Source organism: Aedes aegypti, chromosome 3 (assembly GCF_002204515.2).
Source record: "Aedes aegypti strain LVP_AGWG chromosome 3, AaegL5.0 Primary Assembly, whole genome shotgun sequence".
NCBI lineage: Eukaryota > Metazoa > Arthropoda > Insecta > Diptera > Culicidae > Aedes > Aedes aegypti.
In genome coordinates this window covers 227,035,685-227,061,892 of record NC_035109.1, presented here as the reverse complement: position 1 = coordinate 227,061,892, position 26,208 = coordinate 227,035,685, and the positions used below count along the sequence as shown (strand labels likewise).

At 39.4% G+C, this 26,208-nt stretch overlaps 1 protein-coding gene across 3 annotated transcripts in view; it reads right to left on the bottom strand.

Moving 5' to 3' along the window:
* LOC5572990 overlaps positions 1 to 23,577 on the bottom strand; it is a 44,602-nt gene extending 21,025 nt beyond the window's left edge. Inside the window, exons 1-4 of one of the 3 annotated variants that reach the window (XR_002501295.1) lie at positions 23,371 to 23,577; positions 23,112 to 23,308; positions 22,796 to 23,023; positions 10,115 to 10,376 (exon numbers count right to left, since the gene is read on the bottom strand). Coding sequence is in view for 2 of the 3 variants with exons in the window: in XM_001654267.2 (XP_001654317.2) it covers positions 10,115 to 10,376; positions 22,796 to 23,023; positions 23,112 to 23,294 (673 nt within the window). In the remaining variant the exon portion in view is untranslated. The remainder of the gene's footprint in view (positions 1 to 10,114; positions 10,377 to 22,795; positions 23,024 to 23,111; positions 23,309 to 23,370) is intronic. The other 2 variants (XM_001654267.2, XM_021849973.1) reach the window with 2 other exon arrangements.
* Positions 23,578 to 26,208: the final 2,631 nt, after the last annotated feature.

Genomic DNA, 26,208 nt, shown 5'->3' with positions numbered 1-26,208 from the left:
CCTCTTCCAGGTCACCTTGGAGAAGAGCGGTAACGGCGTCCATCTGGTCGACGTAGAGATTGTGTTTGGCAGCAAGCGCGAACAAGTACCGAAGCGAACTGTGACGAACCACTGGCGAGTAGGTCTCGTCGTAGTCCACCCCCTTTCGCTGAGAGTAGCCCTTGATGACTAGCCGCGCCTTGTAGCGGTCAATGTTTCCAGCGGCGTCGTGCTTTGTCTTGAACACCCACTTGCATTTGATCGCCTTTCTTCCTTCGGGGAGGTTCGTCAGCGTCCATGTGTTGTTGTCCATCAGTGCCTGGTACTCTTCTCGCATCGCTATTTTCCAGCGTTCGGAGTCGTTACACGACAGTGCATCCTGGTGAGTGTACGGATCTTCCACTGCAGCTGAACTCCTGGCCTCGGATTTGGATGTTGCGATCCCGCCGAACTGACCCTGGCTCTCGGGTCCCGTACGTGAACTGCAGGCCTCGCTTCGAGTAATCGCGGCATCGTTAGACTGACCCTGGCTCTTGGGCCCCATGGTGGTTTCAATTTCGCTCTGGCTGACGGTGTGTTGCTGAGAAGGAAGGGAACTGGGAACTGGGTCGCCATCGGTAGTGTCATCTGGGTCATCGGAAGTTTCATCGTTGACAACAGTGAAGAATTCGTCGTCTTCATCGTTACTTGAGTGAGCTTCATTCTGGTCATCTTCGCATGGTGATAGGGATACGACCTCTTCTTGATCTAGGAGAATGATCTTCTTCGGAGGAGACGCTTCTCGGACAGGAACAGCTTCACCTTCGTTGATGAATTTAACTTCACGACTGATGATAATCTTCTTGGACTGAAGGTTGTACAATCGATACCCTTTTGTTTCTTCGTCGAAGCCGGTCAGGACGCACTCCTCAGATTTGGCGTCCCACTTCTTGCGCTTCTGTTTCGGAACGAAGACCATCGCACATGTTCCGAAGATCCGAACGTGACCCAAGTCAGGCTTCTTACCGGTCCAAGCTTCTTCCGGGGTGACATCATGGCTCTTGATCGGGGAATGATTCAGCAAATATACGGCGGTTGCCACAGCTTCCGTCCAAAATTTCGCCATATGCAGCATGGACCTAGCACGCTCCACGATTGATCTGTTGGCACGCTCTGCCATGCCGTTTTGTTCCGGGGTATAAGCATTCGTCGTCTGGTGAACAATTCCATGTTGCTTCAAGTACTTCTTGAATCCAGCGTTGACGTATTCTTTACCGTTGTCTGATCTGAGCATTTTCAGCTTTTGTCCAGATTGTCGTTCCACCATAGCGTGGAAATCTTTGAAAGTTTGAACGACCTCAGTTTCCGACTTCGATTTCAAGAAATACGTCCACATCCTGCGTGACTTGTCGTCGACGAACGCGATGAAATAGCGGCTTTCTCCAAGCGACTTCACCTCCATCGGTCCACAGATGTCCGAATGCACCAGATCGAGTATACCATCAGCACGGGATCCATACTTGCTAAACGGATGTCGACTGTGTTTACCCATCGGACACACCTTGCAGTCCGTCATGCTTCCTCCAACGATATTGACACCAGTCACTAGTCCGTTGGCTAGGCTGCGCACGCCGTTGACGTTGAGGTGACCCATACGTCGATGCCAAACTTCCAGACTTCCTGCCGAAGAACTAACCAGAGCACTTTGCTTACCTTGCTTCCGTTCATCAAGCTTGAACAAATCGTTTCGATGGCTTCCAGTAGCGATCACATCGCCGTCCCGGTCGATCACCTTACATCCTTTATTGTTGAAGATAACGGTGTGGCCCTTCTTCACGATCGGGTTGACCGACAGAAGATTCGCAGATAGGTCTGGCAAATACTGCACGTCGTGAACAGGAATCTCGTCTTCGTTGCAGGATGGCTTCAGCGTAAACGATCCAGTCGCAGTAATCTTCATATTACCACCGTTAGCTGCCACCACAGTGCCACTTGAAGGTTTCACGTTCTTCAGAAGATGGCTGTTACGAGTCATATGGACACTCGCCCCCGAATCGAAGTACCAATCTTCATCTTCCATCGGACTGAATGTAGACAGCACCGCACAGAACGCATTCTCCTTCCTTGAGCTTCGACAGTCCTTTGCTATATGGCCGTACTTGGAACACTTCCGGCACTTCGGACCTTTGGGAGGATCCGATTTCTTCACATTCTTACCCGGATTTCCATATCGCTTCTTAGCAGCAAACGCCGCCTCGCTTGAGAACGTATTCATCTCTTGAAGCAGCTTGGTTTTTATGTTGTCTCCGGTGATGGCTATGCCCGAGTTCTCCAAGGCCATTATCATCGGACGATACTCATCGGGCAAGCCAGCCAACAGCAACGTTCCGATCCACTCTTCGGAAATGGCAAATCCAATCCCGTTGAGTTGATGAGCAGTCGATATAATTTGGTTAAAGAATTCCCCCATGGATCCGCACGACAGGAGATCAGTCTTGATTAAATTATGGAGAAGCCCGACTCGCCTGGTCAGACCCGAGTCCTCGAAGGCTTCCTCCAGCTTCGACCAAACTGTACGCGCCGTCTTCTCCTTTTGAACGTGGATATAATTCGTAGGTTCAAGAGACAGGATGATCTTCGATCTTGCTTTGCAATCCTTGGCTGCATCCACGGCTTCGTAGGTTCCATCTTCCTTCTTCTTCGGCTTCACAGCGCACCAGAGATCTTCAAGTTCCAGAAATGTTTGCATAGCGAATTTCCAGGTCGCCCAATTCTCTCTTCCAATCAAACGATCGATTGCAGGAAGGCTTGAAGAGACTATGCTACTACCAGCAGCGCTTGAGGATCTGGCGGTATTCGAGGTCATCTTGGATTCTTGATCGAGAAAACGTTTCACAATTTCTGCGTCGAATTAATAATGCGAACGGCCCATAACCTATTGGGAGTAGCGCAGAAATAAACGACTTGCTCGTGTAAAGGTTGGAACAAGAATAAGGAAATTTATTTTTCTAAGTCAAACGTCACATAAATCATGGCTTACTACAAATGGTTTCACAACAAAATTATATAAAACTGGACACTTCCCAACTCCCACTGTGAAGAACGCAGCCGCATCATTAGTTCCGCTACTCACCACCAGGCGTCACAGGAGCATAAGGATGGGCGGCCATAGTGGGTGGTGTAAAGGGGGCCATGATGAGGCGAATATGGATGGGCGGAAAAATGCTTCAACGGTTGCGATCGTCGATAAGTAACCGCTATCGCAAAGATCATTAAGTCTGCAGCAATCATAAGATAAAGACGTGCATATAAGTTGAATGCTAAAGTCCAAGAGTTTTAAAAAAACTATCGTTAAAGATAGTGTAAAGTGGTACAAGTGAGGAAAGATATAAATCCAAGTAAACCACTATCCCATCAAAACTAGAACCCCATTACTAACCGCCAAAACCCACCACACTCAGATATTTTTATTTCACAAAAATACTGAAGTTTATGCATCAATGACTATTTTCTATCTGCCTCTCTTTCATTCTGCTGTGTATTTTCACACTAACTGTCATTTCGACTGGGTTGAAGCTTAGCGATGCTTCAACCCAGGTGAATTGACAAATAGGAATAAAATTCCCTGCAGGATGAAAGAGAGGCAGATAGAAAATAGTCATAAATTACTAAAATTTAGTCATTCTGTGACTACACGTGTTTCTGAGTGCACACCACCGCCACCTTCTCCAACAGGACCCTATAGTTCAACCCTGAGCTTTCCCCTGGGTTTGGCCCTGAACCGGAGAATGGATCCGTCCGAAGCATCGTGGCCTCGGCATAGTTCGGAGTTGGCTAGAGTCGACAAGGGTGCCACTCCGTAGCCTGCCACAGCGAGCCATAGGCGTCACCTAGTCGGTGAATAGAGGCGGCCATTTTGTGAACGGCCTGAAGCTCGGAGTCGAAGGGCAGTGTGAAGAGGAGAAGTACAAGCCAACTTCCGAAGGTCTGAAGTGCCCGACAAGGTCGTGAAGAGGAAGCTGAAATACTGTGCGGAGGAGTAGAAGGGCGCCAGCAATCCAGCCGGAGCGCCGATTATTAGAGGAGGAAGCATGGGTGAAGTAGCGGGACAAGAAGGGGCCCGCCAATAATGAAGAAGATGAGAATAAGTGAGGTAGGAGATAGCGTTAAAAAGGGGGAGTAATAAAGGTACCTGATTGTGCTAAATTGGAAACAAAGTAGGTTTGTGTTCAGTAAAGATAGGTAAGTGTGTTCTTGGTCGCGATAGTCAAGCGCGTACGCCGACCCTGAGGCAATTAAAGAGAGGGGATCGCTCCCTTAGTTACAGCCTCTAACAAAGCCACGCAAGTAAAATAATGTATATCTACCTACATTACACTGCGGAACACGGTTTTGTCTCAAGTATCAAAATACCGCTATTTACTTAATTAAGGGTTCCATTGCCATTTTCAGAAATATCATAGCACGTCTAGTTTTTGACATATTTGCTGTTGAAAATGCTAAAGGAGATTGGGCAAAAATGTATGGAGTTTGGTCCCGGAATGTACACGGATGACACATATATCATTTGAAAGATCTAAATGAGACAAAAAAAAGTTGATATGGGGCCAAAAATATTCGTCGTGGGAGAAAAAAGTTATGTGTGCTGGAATGGTGTAAAAAGAGGTATGTTTTGGACAGATTTCTATTTAATAATATTTGCTTGCGCTAATGTAATGAATTCGTGCCTATTTATGTGCTTAGGAATGTTTTATCTTAATTGTAAATATTTTAAAAATGTTGTGATTTGACACAGATTTCAGAACGTTTTGAGTTGCTGAAATGTGAATACTTAAAACATACGGAGATAAATAATATAAAGATATAGGTATGAGCGTTTGACAAACACGTCACTTTAGATAACAGTTGGACACAAATATCAAATCGTATTATCTTATTTCAGTGTTCTAGCAATATGTTTGTATAAACCGGTGGTTTACTCAGGGAGGATTTTCAGACTATATCCGTTTTAACATTACAGTGGTTGCCTTGTGGTATTGTGTACTACCATGGAAGAAATACCTCGCTTATCGTACACAGCTTTAGCGTGCTGGAAATGCGCGCGACTGTTACCACACTAATATCTTTGATATCAATAACATTATACTAGCATGCTATTGCTTTTTAGAGAAGGAGATCATTTGAACTAGAAGTAACTGTAATGTTTGACTGTTTGCTGCGAACAAGCTGCCAATAATCCGAGCAGAACCACTTCAGTTTGCTATCAATGTCAGCTCCATTGGCGATGCCGGAGCACATGTGGCTCTACAAATGCTTTGCTAAGAACGCTAAATACTCATCAGGATGTCAATAATGTGAATGTTTAGAAGTAATCATACCATCTTCCAGAGTATGCAGTATACAGCACGAGATGGTTTATACTAGCGAGATAGATTGTCATTGATTTATACACATGAAATCCTAAAACTACGCATATGTTTCTGCGTAGCATTTAGCAATGAGCATTTCAACTTACATTAAACTTTTTTTATGCTGATGATGTTGTTAATTGAGGTTGAGCTGATGGTTTTATTGATGTCTTCGCAAAATTCGTTCTGGAGAAATATTTACTTCAGCAAAAACAATTGCAGTCAGTTCTTTCATAAGACACCACAAACTTTTCTTTAAGCACTGTTTCCCAATTATTTTTCATCGAATGGGGCCGACTTTTTTACTTAAATACAAGTCGGGTAATATTTATTACGAACAAAAAATATCGTATAAGTCGGTTTAAAAACCGTTGGGAATTTTGATTAGTATAATGTGGGTAGTAGGGTCTGGTAGAAAACTTTACTGAATATACATATGTATGTAAAATCGTTTTAAAATGATTTTCAATGTTATTATGGTCTAACATCACCTTGTATGTTTTCATTTTTAATCGATAAAAAAATATAGCAAAAATATAATAAAATACATAGAAAATCCATCTCAAACCATGCGGAATAACTTTTTTCTCCCACGACGGATATTTTTGACCCCATACCAACTTTTTCTTGTCTCATTTAGATGTTTCAAATGTCATATGAGTCATTTGTGTACATTCCGGGCCCAGATTTGCCCAATCTCCTTTGACTATTTCAGCCAACTTGCATGCAAGTTTTCCAGCATGTACGGCAATTTATTTGCTTAATTTGCCTCAGAACTCAAACTTCATGTATATAACAATACTTATCTACAAAGTTCATAATACTTCCGATGCCCCATAGTTATTTTGTGTTCGTTTAGAAAAGTATTGTACTTTGCCATATAAGAGAAATAAAGAATTTTGTATGGAGGCTACCAGCATGTTGAAAAAATTTAATCGTGTAATTTCAACCAAATTATATCTGAAATTAAAGTTAAAGTCCTCTTTTGCATGCTTGGTGGATTAGATTCCATTTTTTTGATAAATCATTGTTTAAATTTGATGTAAACATCAATGAAACCAGTGTTTTATGCAACTTTGGCGACCTGTAGCTTAAAATTGTGACGTTCTTGAATATTTCTGAGACCCCAAATCTATTAGAGACACATAATTTGATCCTTGAGACACGCAAAAATGTAATTTTTGTTGCGCTGTGTTATTTATTCATTGCTTAGTAAATTAGTTGACTAAAGACATATTAGAAGTTCTTATAAATAAATGATTGTAAGTAATTGTGGTGTAAATGTTCAGTTTCTTGAGAAAGATTTCAATTGAATATTTTTAAGTGTCAAAGCTAGCGAATAATTCCAAAAAATGTTACCCTCGACAGGAGGCAAGTTAAAAAAAATAATTCGAAATGTCGTTAAATATTGAGAAAGCTAAACTTTCAGAGAAGCGTAGTGTAGCAAACTAGAAAATCAAATAATTTATTTTATAATACATTCCAAAATTACACAATTAGGTATACAAAATTACAAATGCCTAATTAAAATAAAGTAAAACATAACAACTTTCTACAACTTATTGTTGATGGTTTGCAAATTTCGAGTTCAAAAACGTATGTTCAATAGGATTTTCCCAGTGACCATCTGAAATTCCCGGTTTATCCCGTCTTTTTTCCGGTGGATTCGAATTCCCGTCATTTTCCCGCTTTTCCCGGTTCGGTGGCCACCTGTACCTAATACTTCTGTATACGCCCAATCTACAATAAAGGGCACAGAGTGGAGTGTGTCAATTACAGAGGAATTACACTGCTGAATTCCGCATCCTGTTTAACAGACTGAGACCGCCCGAGAGTCCTTCGTCGGCGAATTCCAAGCTGGGTATTGTTAGAGCCGCTCGACAAGGACCAGATGTATGCCTTGCAAATGATCATAGATAAATTCCGGGAGTATAACTTTGTTTATTGATTTCAAGGCGTCGTACGATTCAGTCAGAAGAAATGAGTTATGACAGCTAATGTCTTAACATGGTATTCCGGCGAAACTAATCAGGCCGATACGTACTACGAATATACTGTTCAAAATTGCACTTGAAGGTGCTATGAGGAGATCACCACATGGTCACACATGCTCCTCGGCTTTGCGAACGATATCGACCTTATTGGAATTAATCGCAGGTTAGTGGAGGAGGCTTTCATGCCCCTTAAAAGAAAAACATCGAGGATAGGTCTGACCATTAATTCTACACTCAAAAAAATCCAAACGTCATTGCTACGTGAAAAATCACGTAGATCATTCCAAATTCATTTTACTTCCACTTCACCTGACTAAGATAAAGATCACTAAACCATTCATAACCACCAAATATGTAGTGACTCGGTAATTTTTACTGAAGTTACCTATCGCACTTACGTGAAATTCACGTGAAACAGGATTTAAAATGTTCAGATTGACAATAAAAATATCACAATCTTTTAAGTTTGTTTACATTTTCCAATTGGGAATTAGTTTTCTTCCAAAGCCTATCAGAAATAAGATTGGTTTTTATTACAGTTAAATTTAATGCAAAACCATCTAGGTCATAATAAAACGCTTCGTAAAGGCTACCGGAAAATCCACGTAACTCTTACGTGTAGCGCCGGTGGAATGGACGAAATTCAAAAGTTCATGCGTTCATTCTGGGCTACCTATGATTCACGTAAGAGCTACCGTAAGGCGGGGTGACATTGGTCCATAAGGGTGATTTTGGGCCAATATTTTTACAGCAAGCTAATGCCAGAACAATGAAAACATTGTGTCAAGCTTAAAGAATGCTTTATAAATAGCCGATAGATGGCCATAGATTAGTTTTTTGACGTTCCTACTAACCATGAGATGCATCGAAAGAGGCGGTCAATGTTACCCCCTAGGCCCAATGTCACCCCGCACGGCGGTACGCAAAAAGTGCGATGGAAAGAATCACGTATGTTTTCACGTAACAATGACGTTTGGATTATTTTGAATGTACCAAAACGAAGTACATGACTGCAGCTAGAGATAGAAGTAGACTTGGTGGTGTAGGTGCTGAGGTAGTGTTTGATGGGGATCCTGCAACTTGCAAACGGAAACAAAATACGCCCTGTATAAAATATTTATTCTTTCGGTGACTCTACCGGCACGAAGCGTGGACGTTGAAAGTGACAGAACTGAAAGCCCTCGGTGTTTTCGAGCGTAAAGTGCTGCGATCAATACTCGGTAGGAAACTCGGCGCAGAAGCATGGATCACGAATTGTATCAAATGGGTACAGATACGAATACTATTGAGCGTGGGAAATACTTCAGTGGGCTGGTCACTTAATGCGAATGTCGGAAGAAAGAATTGCGAAAATAATATTCAGCAGGGAACTAGGTAGAGGTAGGCGACATCGTGGAAGACCTCGTAACTGTACGCAATGGAAGAGGATCTGGTCATACTAAATGTTCGGGAAAACTGGAAAAGTATCGCCTAAGACCGACGAAAAAGGAGCTTTACAATACACCCGGCAAAGGCGTGACGATACACTGTAGCCATTAAGGTACAATGTAGGTATTCTCTAACAAATGGTTTTTCTCAATGAACTCCTCAAGTAATATAGGAAACTCAAAAAATTCGAGAGGTATTACTAAAGCAAATCCTAAAGTAATCTCTGGAAATTAAATTTTGCGGTCGGCTTTTATTGAAAACTCAAAATTTCGCGGTGTTTTTGCTATCATTGAGTTTTGACCAGATTTTTCATTCTGAAGGGTGTAGATAGCGTGACCTTTTAATCATATTCTGTTTCCATCAATCTCTAAGGAATCAAAACGTGAACTGTACATACATTGATACTTCATTACCTATCAATGGAAATGGAGTAATGCGACATGCACAACATTATGATCGCAGAGGTTCATCCGAACAAAAACAAAATCTTGAAAACATCTCCAAACAAATTTCTTCAAAAAATCTGAAATAAAGCATTGAGGATTTTCTTGCATGAGCTGCAGTAGGAAGTTTTAGAAAATCTTCTAGAGTTAACATTTGGCTAAAACGATGAAAGAACTAGTTGGCAAATCTCTGGAGGAAATACTGGACTAATGGGAAAGCCCGAAAAGTATCTGAGTGAAATTATGAAACTAAGGCGCTGGCTAGCGCCTTTGGAGATAGTAGTGTAACGTTCAACGATTTCTTGGAGAAAATTGTGGAGGAAATTCTTGCGAAGAAAAAAAGACACCGACACGGTAATGCTTCCAGTGGACGATTTGTCCATTGAAGGAAGCACCACACTGTCGAACAGTTTTCAGAACTGAAGCGGGAATCGAACTTACACTACTTGACTCGATGCGACTAAATGCTTGGTGGTAACATTAACCGCACGGCCAAGAAGCCCACAAAAAAATCCCTGACAGTGTTCCAATAAAATCCTGAAACTTTTCATCGCGAAATCTAAGAAGAGATTTATGGAAAATCTGTGGAAAAAAAGCCAAAGAGATAACTCCATAGAAGTATTTTCTCTGTAGCCTTCAGAATTTAAACCAGGATGGCCCAATTCTAAAAAAGAAGAAAAGAAAGCTTTCAGTTAATAACTGTGGACGTGCTCAAAAATACTATTAAGAAGCAGACTCTGTCCCAATTGAGACGTAACGCCGAAAAGAAGAAACTATAAAATATTAAATGTCCGTAATCTAAAAAGGAATTGCCAACTAGTTTGCAACTAATCAATCCACATCAGCGATCGGTTCGACTCCGGATTATACGGTAGGTACTTACTTGCGATAAAGTCACTCGGTTCTACTTCGAATGCCTTTCGCATTTCCTTCAACACTTGGGCCGCATTGTAAACGTTGTTCTTGTTGGTTTCCAGCCTCAACTCGCCAAAATTGATCATCATGTTGTGCACCGTATGCTTGGTCACGTTGCGGAAGTGGATCTGCGCCGAATTGCGAATGATGGATTGCAATACTTCCGCTGCACTTGGATCCCAACGTGAGCTGATTTTTGGCATAAGTCTGTCCGCTTGGAAGTCGTACACCTGAAAGAAGAAAAAAAACGTATAAAAATTGCAATCCAAAAACTCTATCGACAGAGCTGGTAGCGACGAAGTGGCTAGAAAATAGGGACTGGCAAACCTCTTGCCTAAAAACACCAAAAGGGAACCAAAAAGAGACTAACAATATGTTTAAGACATTTTCGATAACTCCCTTCTTAACTTTATTTTATCATTAAGACTATAATGACGGAATTTGTTCAAGATTTCAATTTTTTTCTATTAATAGTTACAGGGATAACTCCAAAGATTCTTCCTGAGATTTTTCTACAAAGAATTTTTTTAGAGATGTCTTTAGAAAAATATCGACTTTTCGGAAATTATAGGGTTTTATAATTCACTCACTAAAAATAGAGCATTCTGAAGTAATACATGATGGATCGAGAATGATTGATTTGATCTTAACAGACCTAGTCAATTTTGTAACCAACTGGTTGCTCATGCTGACATGGATTCTGATTATGTTCCTGTTAAATCCCATGCAGCGATTCTCAATCCTATCTGCTTTCAGTTATCTAAGAGCTGACTGGAATACGTGTAAAACATACAAAGATAATAATCTCAGAGGCGTCGCGTGGCCCAATTATCAACCTGTGCACTTCTGAATAAGTGTCATTTTATTTTTGATATTATTAGGTATACCTTGAACTCAAACTATTTTTTCAAGTCAGTAAAAATGTATTTGAACACGAAGGTTAGTAATCACTGATCCCTTCGTGTTCAAATATAATTTTCTTCTAGTCTTTCAGTTGATTTAAAACGTTTAAGATGACATCTGCAAATGCGGATGTTTGAAGCTATCAAAAATGATTTCTTACTTTTTATGAGAAGTGTAGCAACATTTTGAAATTGAAAATATTCTATAGATAAAGACACTTTACTCTTTTGCTACCGCCGTGCGGGGTGACATTGGTCCTAGGGGGTGACTTTGACCGCCCTTTTCGATGCATCTCTTGACTAGCACGGGAGGCAAAAAACTAATCCATGACCATCCAGTGGCTATTTATAACGTATTCTTGAAGCTTGCCACATTGTTTTCATTATTCTGGTTTTAGTTTGCTGTAAAAATCTTAGCCCAAAGTCACCCTTATGGACCAATGTCACCCCGCACGACGGTATTAAAAAATAATATCAATTGTATTTCAGTGTTTTTTTTTTAAGATTTTTTTTTTTTTTTTTAAATTTCTTTATTAGTATCATTTCAAACATTACATTCATTTCTTATATCTAGGTGTTCTGTGTTATTTGACAACACTATCATCCTAATTTGGTAAAACAAATTTAAGATTTAATTAACATTTTGTTAACAACATATTACATTTCATTTGCCGTAGCAGTTCAGTTTTTTTTTACAGGTGAGTTGATTTCACCTGCTTATAAGAGAAAAAAAAAACCTTTTTAATATACTTAACCTAACTTAACCTAAACATATAACGCATTAATCGTGGCAATAGAAGATTGTAACGATTTTTGCCTGAAATTATTAATGATTGTATTTGACATTTGTTCCAATGTTTCAACATTGGATATTCTATGTAACTCATTGGTACTATACCAGGGAGGAAGTCTCAGAATCATTTTCAAAATTTTATTTTGAATTCTCTGCAGAGCTTTCTTCCTGGTATTACAACAGCTAGTCCATATTGGTACAGCATACAACATGGCTGGCCTGAAAATTTGTTTGAATATCAACAGCTTGTTCTTAAGACAAAGTTTTGATTTTCTATTAATAAGGGGATAGAGACATTTTACATATTTATTACATTTGGCTTGAATGCCCTCAATGTGATTTTTGAATGTTAAATTCTTATCTAGCATGAGCCCTAGATACTTAACTTCATCTGACCAATTTATTGGAACCCCTCTCATCGTGACAACATGTCTACTTGAAGGTTTCAAATAAAGAGCTTTTGGTTTATGTGGGAATATTATTAGTTGAGTTTTGGAAGCATTAGGAGAAATCTTCCATTTTTGCAAGTATGAAGAAAAAATATCCAAACTTTTTTGCAATCGACTACAGATGACACGCAGGCTTCGTCCTTTGGCGGAGAGGCCTGTGTCATCCGCAAACAAAGATTTTTGACATCCCTGAGGTAGCTCAGGTAAGTCAGATGTGAAAATATTGTATAATATTGGTCCCAAAATGCTGCCTTGAGGAACACCAGCTCTTACAGGAAGTCTCTCAGATCTGGAGTTCTGATAATTAACCTGAAGTGTACGATTTGACAGATAACTTTGAATTATTCTAACAATGTATGTTGGAAAATTAAAGTTTTTTAATTTTACAATCAAACCTTCATGCCAAACACTGTCGAATGCTTTTTCTATGTCTAGAAGAGCAAGACCAGTAGAATAGCCTTCAGATTTGTTGGAACGGATCAAATTTGTTACACGTAAAAGTTGATGAGTGGTCGAATGTCCATGGCGGAATCCGAACTGTTCATTGGCAAAAATTGAATTTTCGTTGATGTGGGCCATCATTCTGTTCAAAATAACCTTTTCAAACAGTTTACTGATGGAGGAAAGCAAACTGATTGGACGATAGCTAGAAGCTTCTGCAGGATTTTTGTCTGGTTTTAAAATTGGAACAACCTTAGCATTTTTCCATTTGTCAGGAAAATATGCTAATTGAAAACATTTGTTAAATATATCAACTAAAAATGATAAGCTACTTTCTGGAAGTTTCTTGATGAGGATGTAGAAAATTCCATCATCGCCAGGAGCTTTCATATTTTTGAATTTTTTAATAATAGTTCTCACTTCTTCCAAATCAGTCTCCCAGGCATTTTCGAAAACGTTCTCTTGATTGAGAATATTTTCGAACTCCTGAGTAACTTCATTTTCAATTGGACTAGTAAGTCCTAAATTAAAATTGTGCGCACTTTCAAACTGCATAGCAAGTTTTTGAGCTTTTTCGCAATTAGTTAGTAATAATTTGTTTTCCTCTTTCAATGCCGGTATTGGCTTCTGAGGTTTTTTCGAGATTTTAGATAATTTCCAAAAGGGCTTAGAGCCAGGGTCCAATTGAGAAATTTTATTTTCAAAATTTTTGTTTCTTAATTGAGCAAAACGTTTCTTGATTTCTTTCTGCAAATCCTGCCATATAATTTTCATAGCAGGATCGCGAGTGCGTTGAAATTGCCTTCTCCTCACGTTTTTAAGACGGATCAAGAGTTTAAGATCATCGTCTATAATCACGGATTCAAATTTTACTTCACATTTTGGAATTGCAATGCTCCGGGCTTCAACAATGGAATTTGTTAAAGTTTCAAGAGCATTGTCAATATCAAGTTTAGTTTCTAAAGAAATGTTAACATCAAGATTGGAGTCAACATACGTTTTATATATATTCCAGTCGGCACGTAAATAATTGAAAGTGGAGCTGATAGGATTGAGAATCGCTTCTTGGGATATTTGAAATGTAACAGGGACATGATCAGAATCAAAATCAGCATGAGTAATCAGTTGGCTACAAAGATGACTAGAGTCGGTTAAGACCAAATCAATCGTAGATGGATTTCTAGAAGAGGAAAAACATGTGGGGCTATCAGGGTATTGAATTGAGAAATATCCTGAAGAGCACTCATCAAATAAAATTCTGCCGTTGGAATTACTTTGAGAATTATTCCATGACCGATGTTTGGCATTAAAGTCACCAATGACAAAAAATTTTGACTTATTGCGAGTCAATTTACGCAAGTCAGTTTGGAGCAAATTAACTTGCTGCCCAGAGCATTGAAAAGGCAAATAGGCAGCTATGAAAGTATATTTACCAAACTGTGTTTCAACAGAAACACCTAACGTTTCAAAAACTTTAGTTTCAAATGATGAAAACAGTTGATGTTTTATACGCCTATGAATGATGATTGCAACTCCCCCACATGCCCCATCAAGTCGATCATTACGATAAACAAAAAAGTTAGGATCTCTTTTGAGTTTAGATCCAGGTTTTAAATACGTTTCGGTAATAACTGCTATATGCACGTCATTAACAGTAAGAAAATTAAACAGCTCGTCCTCTTTACCATTCAGAGAACGAGCATTCCAATTTAAAATATTTAAATTATTATTTGGATCCATTAGAAAAACGTAATCCAATAACAATTTGATTTGTAAATTTTACACCTACTTGGACAGCTTCAGTCATAGTGGTGGCTTTGAACATTGCATCAATCATTAGATTCAATTGTTCAGTTAGAAAATTAAAATCAGAGGCAGACATGTCATGTGATTTCCCATTGGATTTTCCGGTAGACGAAGAAGCGGAATTACCTGTGGCGGTAGGGTTTTTTCCATTTGATTTGAAACAAGTAGAATGGGTACCCATGGATCGAACAGGGGAGGAGTTCGAATTTCCTGCTACGATATCGGCAAAGGATTTACCGTGGGTAGATACATTCGAAATAGAAAGATTCGAACGGCTACCCGACGGATTAAAATTAGTTTGTGAATGAGTATGATTATGATCTTCCTGATGGGTATGATTCATGATCAAGCGATCGTTAACTGAAAAATGAGCATTGTTCGATACTCTACCAGGCAAATTCCGGAAACGACCGTTATCGTAACGGATATTATCTTTCATCTGCCTGGCACGAGCCTCAATGACCTTTTTGCGTGAAGGACAATTCCAAAAATTGGACTTATGGTTAGCCCCGCAATTACAACATATGAATTTGGTGGTATCTTCCTTCACTGGACAGACGTCTTTGGCGTGAGAAGAACCTCCGCAAATCATGCATTTAGCATCCATGCGACAATTTTTTGTACCATGACCCCACTTTTGGCACCGACGGCACTGAGTGGGGTTCTGGTAATTTCCTCCAGGTTTCTGGAAATGTTCCCATGTCACACGGACATCGAACAAAAGTTTTTCTTTTTCTAAAGCTCTAATATCATTTAGTTCTTTTTTTGTTAAAGTGAACTAAATAATATTCTTGAGAAAGCCCTTTCCGAACAATGCCAGATTGGGTTCTCTTTTTCATAATGATTACTTGGACTGGGGAAAATCCAAGTAAATCATTTATTCCATTTTTGATCTCTTCAGGTGATTTATAGTCACTTGAGAGACCTTTCAAGACAACTTTGAACAAACGTTCAGTTTTGTCGTCATAAGTAAAAAAATTGTGCTTCTTCTCTTCAAGATGTTTGAGAAGAAGCTCACGATCTTTAAGAGTTTCCGGCAAAACGCGACAGTCTCCTTTCTTTGCGATTTGGAAGGAAACCTTGATTCCCCTAATGGAATTCAAGATCTCCTGCCTAAATTGTAATTTTGTAATTGTAATTGCTCAATCCACACCCTGGCAGACAATTATCCGCCCATCTAGACACGGGCTGGGTGAGGACCTACCTAGCCTCCCCCGTTAACATGTCCTATACCGTTTAGCACACCGGGATCTTCCACAAGCAGGCGCCGGAATTAAAGCGGTCCCACAAGCTTCAGATACATTAAATAGATTTAGTCCCTCTGGCACTAAACCGAATGGCGCCCTCCGCTTCACCACTAGTACTGCTTCCCCACACGCCAAGCACAATATCGAAAGTAGTGCGTTGTATAGCAAATACAGTACACCACCTCCGACACTATGCCAAATGTACAGGAAAAACAGCACCAGTAAGAAAGCGGAAGGCGCACCACTCGGTTCAGTGCCAGAAGGACTATAAGTATAACGAAGAAGAAACGAAAAGATAGTAGAGTTGGTTCGGTTATTTGATTGCTGAAACGAAAAAAAACAGAAAAAACAGAAACAAAGTGTTAACATTAAAACGGGGTTTTATAATTGATAAATGTATCGATAGTTTCTCATCTGTTACGTTTCCTTATCGTAGCGCTGTCGATTTTTCCATCTCCAGGGTGTTCGTCTCCGCTCGAGCAATGAGGACCATGATGAAATGAGAATATAAAAATGTGAGCATTAGTGTTGATCTAGTAATAGATTAATTTAAACTGCTTTTCATGTGCTAAGTAACTTGTAAACTCCTACTCAATTATGTTTTGTTGGCCTACACGTTTTATTTAGATACAATTTTTATTTAGAAAACTATTTGGATCCGAGATTTTAGGTGCAGATTGAGCATGTTTGATAAAACAAGCATCCTGTTTTCAGTTGAAGAATGTTCAAGAAGTTGATGATTCTGTTATTTATACTGGCTACATACAAGAATTCACTATTGATGTAATATATGGATATTGAAAGTTCCAACGCGCGATTATAATACTTCAGTTTTCGTGCTGTTGTATTGGTGTCAGTAGTGGGAAACCAATCAGTTTGGTGATTCTAACGGTAACAAATAGTAAGACGAAAGGAAAGTTGATAATCTATCATCATTATGATTTCAGTCCTAATTTCATGATCCGTTTAATAAATTCCGCGTATGATTCGGCAATTTTAACAATGTATACATGTGTATTCGAATAAAACAGACTACGGGCATTTATTACCTGTTGCAAGGTTCCTAAGTGATCAGATATTTATCATTTTCTACAGCCTAATTTAATAATACCTACATTGGGTTGTAACAAAAATTTGATCTTGGGATGTTGATTTGCCTCCTAATCATAGTTTCGACAATAGTCACATGCTTACTATCCCTTATGGCAGTGTTGTTGATTCTATTGTCTATCGCTCATCAGTTTCGCGCCACCCGGCAGGGACTTGGTCCTATGTACCCAATACTCTGCTGTGTCTTAACTTCACGCAATACATTCTGTAGATGTGTGATACAGTTTGCGGAATATTATGATTTATCACTTCGTTCAGATGGAAAATTCTGTTATGGTACCATATTCACATATCAGATAACTCCCACCTGGAACGATGTAATACATCGGAGACATGTAGATTCAGATGTATGTAGACGATCTATGCCTAGTTCGGCTCTGATCGACAGGCAATCAGTGTATTCAGTTTTTCAACTAGCTTGAAGCGATGAACGTATCAAGACAAGCTCTCCACTATATCTGCTAGCAATCACCGGTCGTCGATAGACATTTCGGTTCTTTTCTGCTAAAGAAAGACCCGATTGTATGCCAAAGACTATGGCTCATGCTTTTCAATACAGCTGGAAAAACAAGAACTACACCCAGCACCAAATAGTACGTAACTATGAGGCGGGCCGGAAGGTTTGATAAGCAATCCCCACCAACGAAGATCTCCTGCCTAAATCCCCCAAATTCGGAACAACTGACCACGATAGGCGGCACTCTTTGCTTCCTCACTTGAATCAAAGAGCCTGGGCTAGAGGCTGCTTCGATTTGGTGTTCGGAAAATTTGTCTAGAGCATCGAACTGATTGCTCATTTCGATACAATTATTCATTTCACCCTTGGAAGAAAGTTCGCATTCCGGGGAAACGTCCTTTCTTCCATTCTTGCCACGTGTAGTGACAGTTTTAAAACCCACTTTTTTGGAAGGAAGTAGTGAATTCAGAGATTCACCCTTCCTTTTGTTTGTTGTTGATACCATGTTTAATTAATAAACGAAAGAAGACGTGACCTTCGAAAGGTTTTTTCCCAAGACGGTGTCCAAGAAGGATTACCACCGCTAGCTTTCGCCAACGGGTCCAACGAAAAATCGAAGGCACGGGTCCAAACAAGGATCGTAAAGGGATCAATAGTAGAAAAAATAGTACTGAAAAGTACTGTTTTAGTAGCACTGAAAAGTACCGTTTATAATTTAAGCACTGAAAAGTACTGTTTTTGTAGCACTGAAAAGTACTGTTTTATTGCTTTAGGTAGTTTTTAAGAAAACTTCCAAGAGCAGAGAGAATTCGTGTACGCACAGCACGAAGGTACGATGCGCACTGATTTTTTTTTTTTTTTTTTTTAAGATTATCATTACGTAATAGTAGCATTTCTAACTGTAAGTCGTTTTGTTTCTATTCGCCCACTTCTTTTGTTCACCCCGGTTTATGATATCTTTGCTTATAATTAGTAATAGATCGCATCATTGCTTTTAAAACACAGCACAAGCATGAAGATGCTGGCGATGACGGAGGGCGCGACCGCACTTTTGAGTTAATTTTCTGGTTGGTATCTGATTGACCATCGTAAGTACCACCGCGCTAATACTGTATGTTAAGGCACAAGTAAAATTGAAGCAAATGTCAATACTAAAAAAACAGTTTTCTCGAATTTATTCGACAAATAGAACAAAGTAAAAACACACAGTTGTTTTTATTTCGCAAATAAAACAGCTGTGTGTTTTTACTTTTTCCGAATTGTTGATTAATTTCGAGAAAACTGCTTTTTCAGTTTTGACATTTGGTCCAATTTTACTTGGGCCTTTAAAGTGAAGATGAATCGAAGCCAAACCTAAAAATTTCAAAAGCACGGATCTGGAGAACACCCGTTTGATGTGAAACCTTAATCGATCGGTCACCAACAGCGAGTGACCAATCGATTAGGTTTTCAGCTTAGGGGCTGTCCATTTATTACGTAAGACATTTTTCGGGGTTTTTCAACACCCCCTCCCCCCATAGTAAGATTGTTTGTATGAAAATTAAAAATAAATTGTATGGCGCGTAAGAAATCTCAGACCCCCCCTCCTCCCATAAACCTTTACGTAATTAATGGACCGCCCCTTAAACGGATGTTTGGTTCTCCAAATCCGTGCGTTTGAAAATTTGAGGTTTGGCTTCGATTTATCTTCACCTTAAAAGCTAGGTTTTTACCAGTATAAAAAAACAACATCGTGAATACTGAGTGTCAACTTGAATACCGTCAGCCGCCTGTACTTAAAACTTCAAGCGTGGTGATGCTGTGAGCGCGAAGGCCAAAAGAGAGCAAGCTAATGAATCAGATACTCTCTTGTGGAGTGATTTCTCTCCTGTCTCCTCATCTGCACGCGCGCACTGATCGATGCAGCAAAACTGTGCACCGGCCAAAGTTGACGCTATGGCTACTTACACACTGGCATTTATAGTTCAAAAAGCTTTCTACCACATATATAGGATTGCGTGTACGATACAGGGCAACGCGTTTACCGATGAGAGTGCACGCGTTAGTTCTAACGTCACAGCGGCAAAGTGTAGCTTAGAACAAACTATTGCACAGCATACATCGCGCTGAGCGTGTAGAGAATATTAGGTCTGAGATCGCGCGTCGCACGAAACAGATTATCCCTTTAATTTGCTTAGCAAAACTTCAATAATTGATAGGTGCAAAATTGAGTTGCAAGCTATCAGCAATAGAGATAATTGAAATGGGCTTATTTTTGTTAAGTGAATTTCTTAACAAACAAAACATCATATTGACAATGGTCTCAAAACTTTACCCAATTCCATTGTTGAGCAAGAAGCATTGCAAAACCAAAATGTGAAGTAAAATTCGAATCTGTGATAATAGACGACGATCTTAAAGATGAATCAAGATCTTAAAAACGCGAGGAGAAGGCAATTTCAACGCACTCGTGACCCTGCTATGAAAATCTTATGACAGGAACTACAAAGAGAAATTAAAAAACACAAATTGTTCTGAATTAAAAAACACAAATTTTCAAAACAGAATTTCTGAATAAAACTCTTCAAGCCTTTTTGGAAATCGTCTAAAATTTTGAAAAAAAAAGAACTCCAAAAGCCGGTTTTGGCATTGAAAAAGGAAAACAATTTTTTTCTAAACAATTGCGAAAAAACTCAAAAACTCAATATGCAGTTTAAAAGCGCGCACAATGTTTACTTACGACGCACTTGATCAATTGAAAATCAAATTGCTCAAAATTTTGAAAGAATTCTCAATCACGAGAACGTTTTCGAAAATTCTTGGGGACTGACTTGGAAGATGTGAAGTATCAAATTTTAAAACCGGTTAAAAATCTTGCCGAACATTCTAGTCATCGCCCAATTTGCTTGATTTCCCCCTTTAATAAACTTTTTGAAACATTTATTTTGAACAGATTGATGGTCCACATCAACGAAAAATCGATGTTTGCCAATGAATAGTTAGGATTTCGACATGGACATTTAAGCACTCATTAAATTTCACATGTGAAATTCGATTCCTGCCAACAAATCTGAAGGCTTTTCAACTAGTCTTGCTCTTTTAGACATAGAAAAAGCATTCGACAGTGATTGGCACAAAGGTTTGATTGTAAAATCTAAAACTTTGATTTTCCAACATACATTGTTAGAACAATCCAAAAAATAGGGTCTTTTTTCTGGACTACCGGGATCCCGGCTAAACCAAAATTATCTAAATTAGTATAAAATACTTGAAACTGAACAGAAGCTCAAAATGTTGATGCATTAAAGAACATATAAGCCCATATATACGAACATTAGAATTTGAAAAAGATGTTCTATTGTGGCCATTTGTAGGTTGAAAATCGACCTGTATTTCTACATTTACCCTGCCCACACAGTTACGGATCACCCACAGTGACGGATCACTTTGGCGTTCAACATCGGATAACTCGCTCAAAACATAAACTTTGACGTAACATATTTTTCCCATGTTATACTATTTGTCTTCTACCATTTGTAACGTTAATCACAACATTCAACCGCTAAATAACGGTGTATTTGACAAATGTTTATTTGGTACTACACAGCTATCACTATATGGTCGTTTTATGTAAGAAGTGCCGTCAGCATTCATAAGCTCTTACAGGTGGTAAAATTCAAATGTTATAGCATAAAACATGCTCGTCCGCTTCGATTTAGTATGAATTCATCATTGGAAAACATTTTTCTTGATTGTTGATTCTAAATACCGAATATTAGCAAATTATTGTTGATTCTAAATACCGAATATTAGGAAATGATTGTTAACCACGGTTATGGATCACTTCCGAAGAATGTTGATTTCTGCCATTCTAAGCGTTGAAATCGACATTTTCAGACAATAGCACTAAGAATAAAACTAATAAAACATCAAGGTCTGTAATTTTCATTTTTTAGCAGACAGAAATGGGTGGAAAATTTGGTGTGGAGCGAAAACAGTAGGGGTGATCGGGGCAATATGGGCCGCCTAAGGAAAACGTCATGGAATGCTTAGAAAAACAGCAAAAAATATGGTTTAAATGCAAGTGACTTGTACTATAAAATGTTATCTTCCATGTTACGTCGATAAATAATGTTAACATCAACTTGCAAATTATTTCAGGAACTTTTTGAAAAACCATGTTTTTCTACGTGGTCACCAACCATATGGGGCATTATGAGCCACCCTACGGGGCAGTATGAGCCACCTCATTCAATCGAATAATTTTTATTTAAACAGTATAGAGAAGAGTTAGTGGTGAAGAGTACATCATTGGAAAGGAAATTGTATTAGCTTTGCTTGAAATTATTGATTCTAGCGGCTTATTTTTTAAAGATACATAATACATAGTAAACAGACCATGTTGTACTAGTACTGAATTGCGCTACTTGGTTCAACGTATTTTCTAGCAAAGTGTTCCACTTGTAATGGTGCATAAAGATGGCTATGCAGTAAAAAAATAATCTGGTATATTTAGGCAATGCATTTTTATGCTCAAAACATCCTTTGTTTTGCTTAAATCTAGGTGGCTCATTTTGCCCCGCCCCTTCATCTTGAAAATAATATATTGTTTTTCAATAATTTTGTTTACGAACGAATCTAATTTCGCTCACGAACTGTTCATTATGATCAGAAGTTTCAATGGATTGGTAAAATTTACCAGAATTATAAATATAATTGTCTTATAGGCTTAATTAAAAACTGCCAAAATTATAAGCTTTTCATGACGAAGGACAAATTTGTACATGTTGATAAATATCTTGAGTGTTTAAACGAATATTCTTACGGTTTTTATTGTGGTGGCTATTTGAGGCATCCTCTAGCAGATCGTAACGACACTAGACATTAAAACACTGTTTTTGAGGTCAAAACCGGGGTGGTTCATATTGCCCCGTATGTTCATATTGCCTCCATTGCCCCTACATGTCTCAGTTACTACAATGCAATATCACAAAAAAAATGGCATTTTACCCTTGTTTCCAGCTCTAACACTGCTATTTTTTGCTGTAATATGTGACACATTGTTAACTTTTGCCAAATCCTGCAATACAGATGCATTGAGTTAAAAATCTCTTGATTTTGCGCACTGATCCGTAATATGTCACAATTTGATCCATAATATGGTTTTCAAAAACCGATACAATTTTTAACTTTTATGCAATCCTATGTAAATATTACACTCAAAACAGTTTACTAACCGAAGTTACAATTTGAAACGATTCAATTCGTGCTTTTAAATTACAATTTTAGGTTTTCCATGTCGTTTTATTGAATTTTATAGGTTGGACTCCACACTATTTGATCCATAACTGTGGGGTCATGGTACTTTAGAGACCTTCCGTTGAAAATACAGACTTGGAGACATCCATCAATCAATCCTCACAAGACCCGCTACCAGCCCTGTACCGAAAAACGTATCCTCTCACCTGTTCCGAAGGAAGAATGTTCTTGATGGCGCCTCGACGAACTTTACTGATGGAGATTCTGGCAAATTTATCCGGCAACGGATTGACATAGCGGGAAGACGATTGAATCGGCACTCCATCATCGATGGCCCACAGATTGTACCGCTTTTCGCCGTTGCTGTCCTCTAGGACCCGGTCCACTACACACCGGCACCACTTGTTCCGGTCAAAGTCCAGAACGGCTACGGTCTGAAAACAAGGAAACGATTACAGTGCGAGGTCAACAAAATATGGCGTCTCGGTTCTGCCATTGTTCCCAAGTAGATGGTATTCTAACCTCTCCCGGAAACGATTCGCACACACGGTCCTCATCGATTCGCCGGAAGTTTTCCTCGCAATACTCGTCAATGGCCAACTGGAACCGCTTTTCCTCCAGGTTGTGGACATAGGCCGACACCGGTTTGTACCAAAACATGTGCGGATTGATGAAATGCGTAATGCGGATGGTGTCGTCTTCCATAGCTGGAATTGGGTCTGCAATTATGCATTTAGCTAAAACTAACTATTGCAAAAGTAACAATTTAAGATATATTTACCTTCAAACTAATTTGAAACGAAAACCGAAAGTACAATCACCGATCTACGTTAGTTTTAAATTTCTGCAAAAAGAAAATGCGTGCAGATCAATCGATGAAAAAATGGATGTCTCTGTTTTGGGTTTTGTGTTGTGTGCACACAAATTTCGGTGGCGTTCTTTTTCGGTCTGCAGACCGCCGGGCCAGGATGCATGCGGCGAAATGGGCAGCGTTGCCAGATTTTCTTAGGTGCTCGCGATTGATTATTTAAGGCTGGTTTGCTACTGACAAGAAAAGGAATGAGCAGACCCAGAGTGGATCTAGATAAGAGTGGCGTCAATGTCAAAATTGGAACAGCGGCGAACTGTCATTTCCATACAAATCCGCGTTCCAATCGAGCAGGAGACCTGTCAAAACTGGAACATGACGTCACTCTTATTTACAGGCACTCTAAGCAGACCCATGGCACGGGACAACTTTTAGCGTAGGGGTTCATTCAAATATTACGTAACGCAAAATTTGTCAATTTTAGACCCCCTCCCACCCCCACGTAACAGCTTTTGTATGAACAATTTTGAATTTTTGTATGGACCGTAACACTATGTTAGACCCCCTCCCTCCCCCTGTTGCGTTACGTTATATTTGAACGGTCCCTAGTCAACATCTCCATGTGTTTACTCATTTTCGGGTAATTTGAATCGAGAGTGCAATCAGAATGCGAAGTTTTGTTTAATGTTTATGATCCATTCACTTATCCGCGAGCGGGAATGGCGTCTTGTGGCTGCTGCTTGATGGTGGGTGGGATTCAAAGTTTGACGTTTGTTGGAGGTCGTCAAAGCAAGGGCACCCACCAGTGAAAATTTTGTACACGCTGGGTTTGATTTTTGCAAAATATCAATGTGAAAGAGCGGTACGTTTTGATAAAAGTTTAACTTGAACAATTCGAATTCCGTTGTAGAAAAGTTGTTGAAATGCCAACTGCTAGATTGAGCACACTGTCCGAAAAAAGTTTATTTTTATATTTAAAGCCTAGTATCCACATCCTAAGTAGAGCGGTCAAGTACAATTTGTTGCTAATTACCAAAGTAATTTTGACAGCTGATCCAGAATGAGCGAAGTGTCACTTTTACTTGCGGAATAATTGAGCGGCACATTTTTCCGTACGGAATAGTGACAGCTCCATTTGATTTGTACAGCAGGCGTTACCAATGTTACGAAATCAGCTCTACTTGTCAACTGGATACAGCTCAAGTAATTTGAACAGCTGAAGTATTTCTTGACCATTACTTGTCCTATCCTTTTGCACAGTACTTAAGCCAAGTACGGACCTGAAACGTAAATCACTCAAGTAAAATTTCTCCTTTTTACCGAAGTAATTTTGACAGCTGATTCAGTATGAGCGTAATGTCACTTTTACTTGCGGAATAATTGAGCGGCACATTTTTCCGTTCGGAAAAGTGACAGCTCCCTTTGATTTGTACGGCAGGCGTTACCGACGTTATGAAATCAGCTCTACTTCGCAGCAGCGTACAGCTCAAGTAATTTCGGTAGCGAAATCATTCCTTGACCGTTTCTTGTCCTATCCTTTTGCACAGTACTTATGATCAGCGTACCGGCCATTACGAAGTGGATACCAACCATAACCAGGAATTCGCCCTACCAAGCCAACATCAATTTCGTAAGAATTTAAGCTTTCAGAAGCTATAACAAGAACTTGCTCACCAAGCTCCTCTCGTAAAACAAAACACTCTTCTTGTAGCATATCCGGAACCTACGCTATCTGAACATCCTGTTCCTCAGAAATATGTGTTCCGCAGGAACGTAGCATCGGGATAGCTCGAGAGTTCATTCATTTTCATGGGTGATCCTAGCTTGTTTGTACCACCGGCATCGCTCTGATTGCTTAGAATTGGGATAGGATGGGAATCTGTGGAAGGACACTTTCCGGGATGCATTTTAAAATATATTTACACATTCAGATTTACTTTTTTTTCCAAAACTATCATCACCTATCATGGTTTAAGACAATTGCCAAATTTATAAATATAGTATACTCTCCGATAGATGCTTGTTTTTCTCCTCTGGGTGACAAGACTGCTGTCTCCGGTAGGTGAAATTTGCTTTGACGACCTCCAACAAACGTCAAATTTTGAATCCCACCCACCATCAAGCAGCACCCACTAGCCGCCATTCCCGCTCGCGGATAAGTGGATAATCGAGCAAGTGTCGCAATCAAATCACTGTTTGCTTGCTTGGAGGCTTGCAGGATGCCTTTTAATGTTTGCTCTCCTTCCAAAACCATCGAAATGTTGAATGTGCTTCAACTATTTGGCACATTAGCAGCTGATTTAACAATATCAAAAATTGATAATCAAACCATAGCAAACAATTAAACAAAACAATGGCCTTTATTTTCACAGTTCTTACAACTGACAGTGGGCGATATTCACTTATCGCCCGGGACATCCTGGCTACGAAGAACACTGTGTATCGATATATGGTTGTCATGGGCCTGGGAATGAGCCATAGTCCAATCAAAGACAAATTAAAGACCCCCATGTCCCTTGTAATTGCCCAAAATTTTATGGCTCATAAGGTAATCTAGAATGCCGTACAAAGTGTACTGCGATCTGTCAAACTTGGGTACCTTTTGCACTACCGAGGGACCAAATGCAGTACTAGAAGTGGTACCCAATCTGAGCCCGAGTGGGACGGACCTGGTCCAATCCAATTGCCTGCGTAGTAGTGCAATGTTGACAAAATTTTCTTTGTTTGCTGTGAAAACTGTCACAACATTGCTTTTGTTTGCTGTGAGAATCCAAATATAAACAGAATTGCTGCAAAGCAACCACTTCCTTG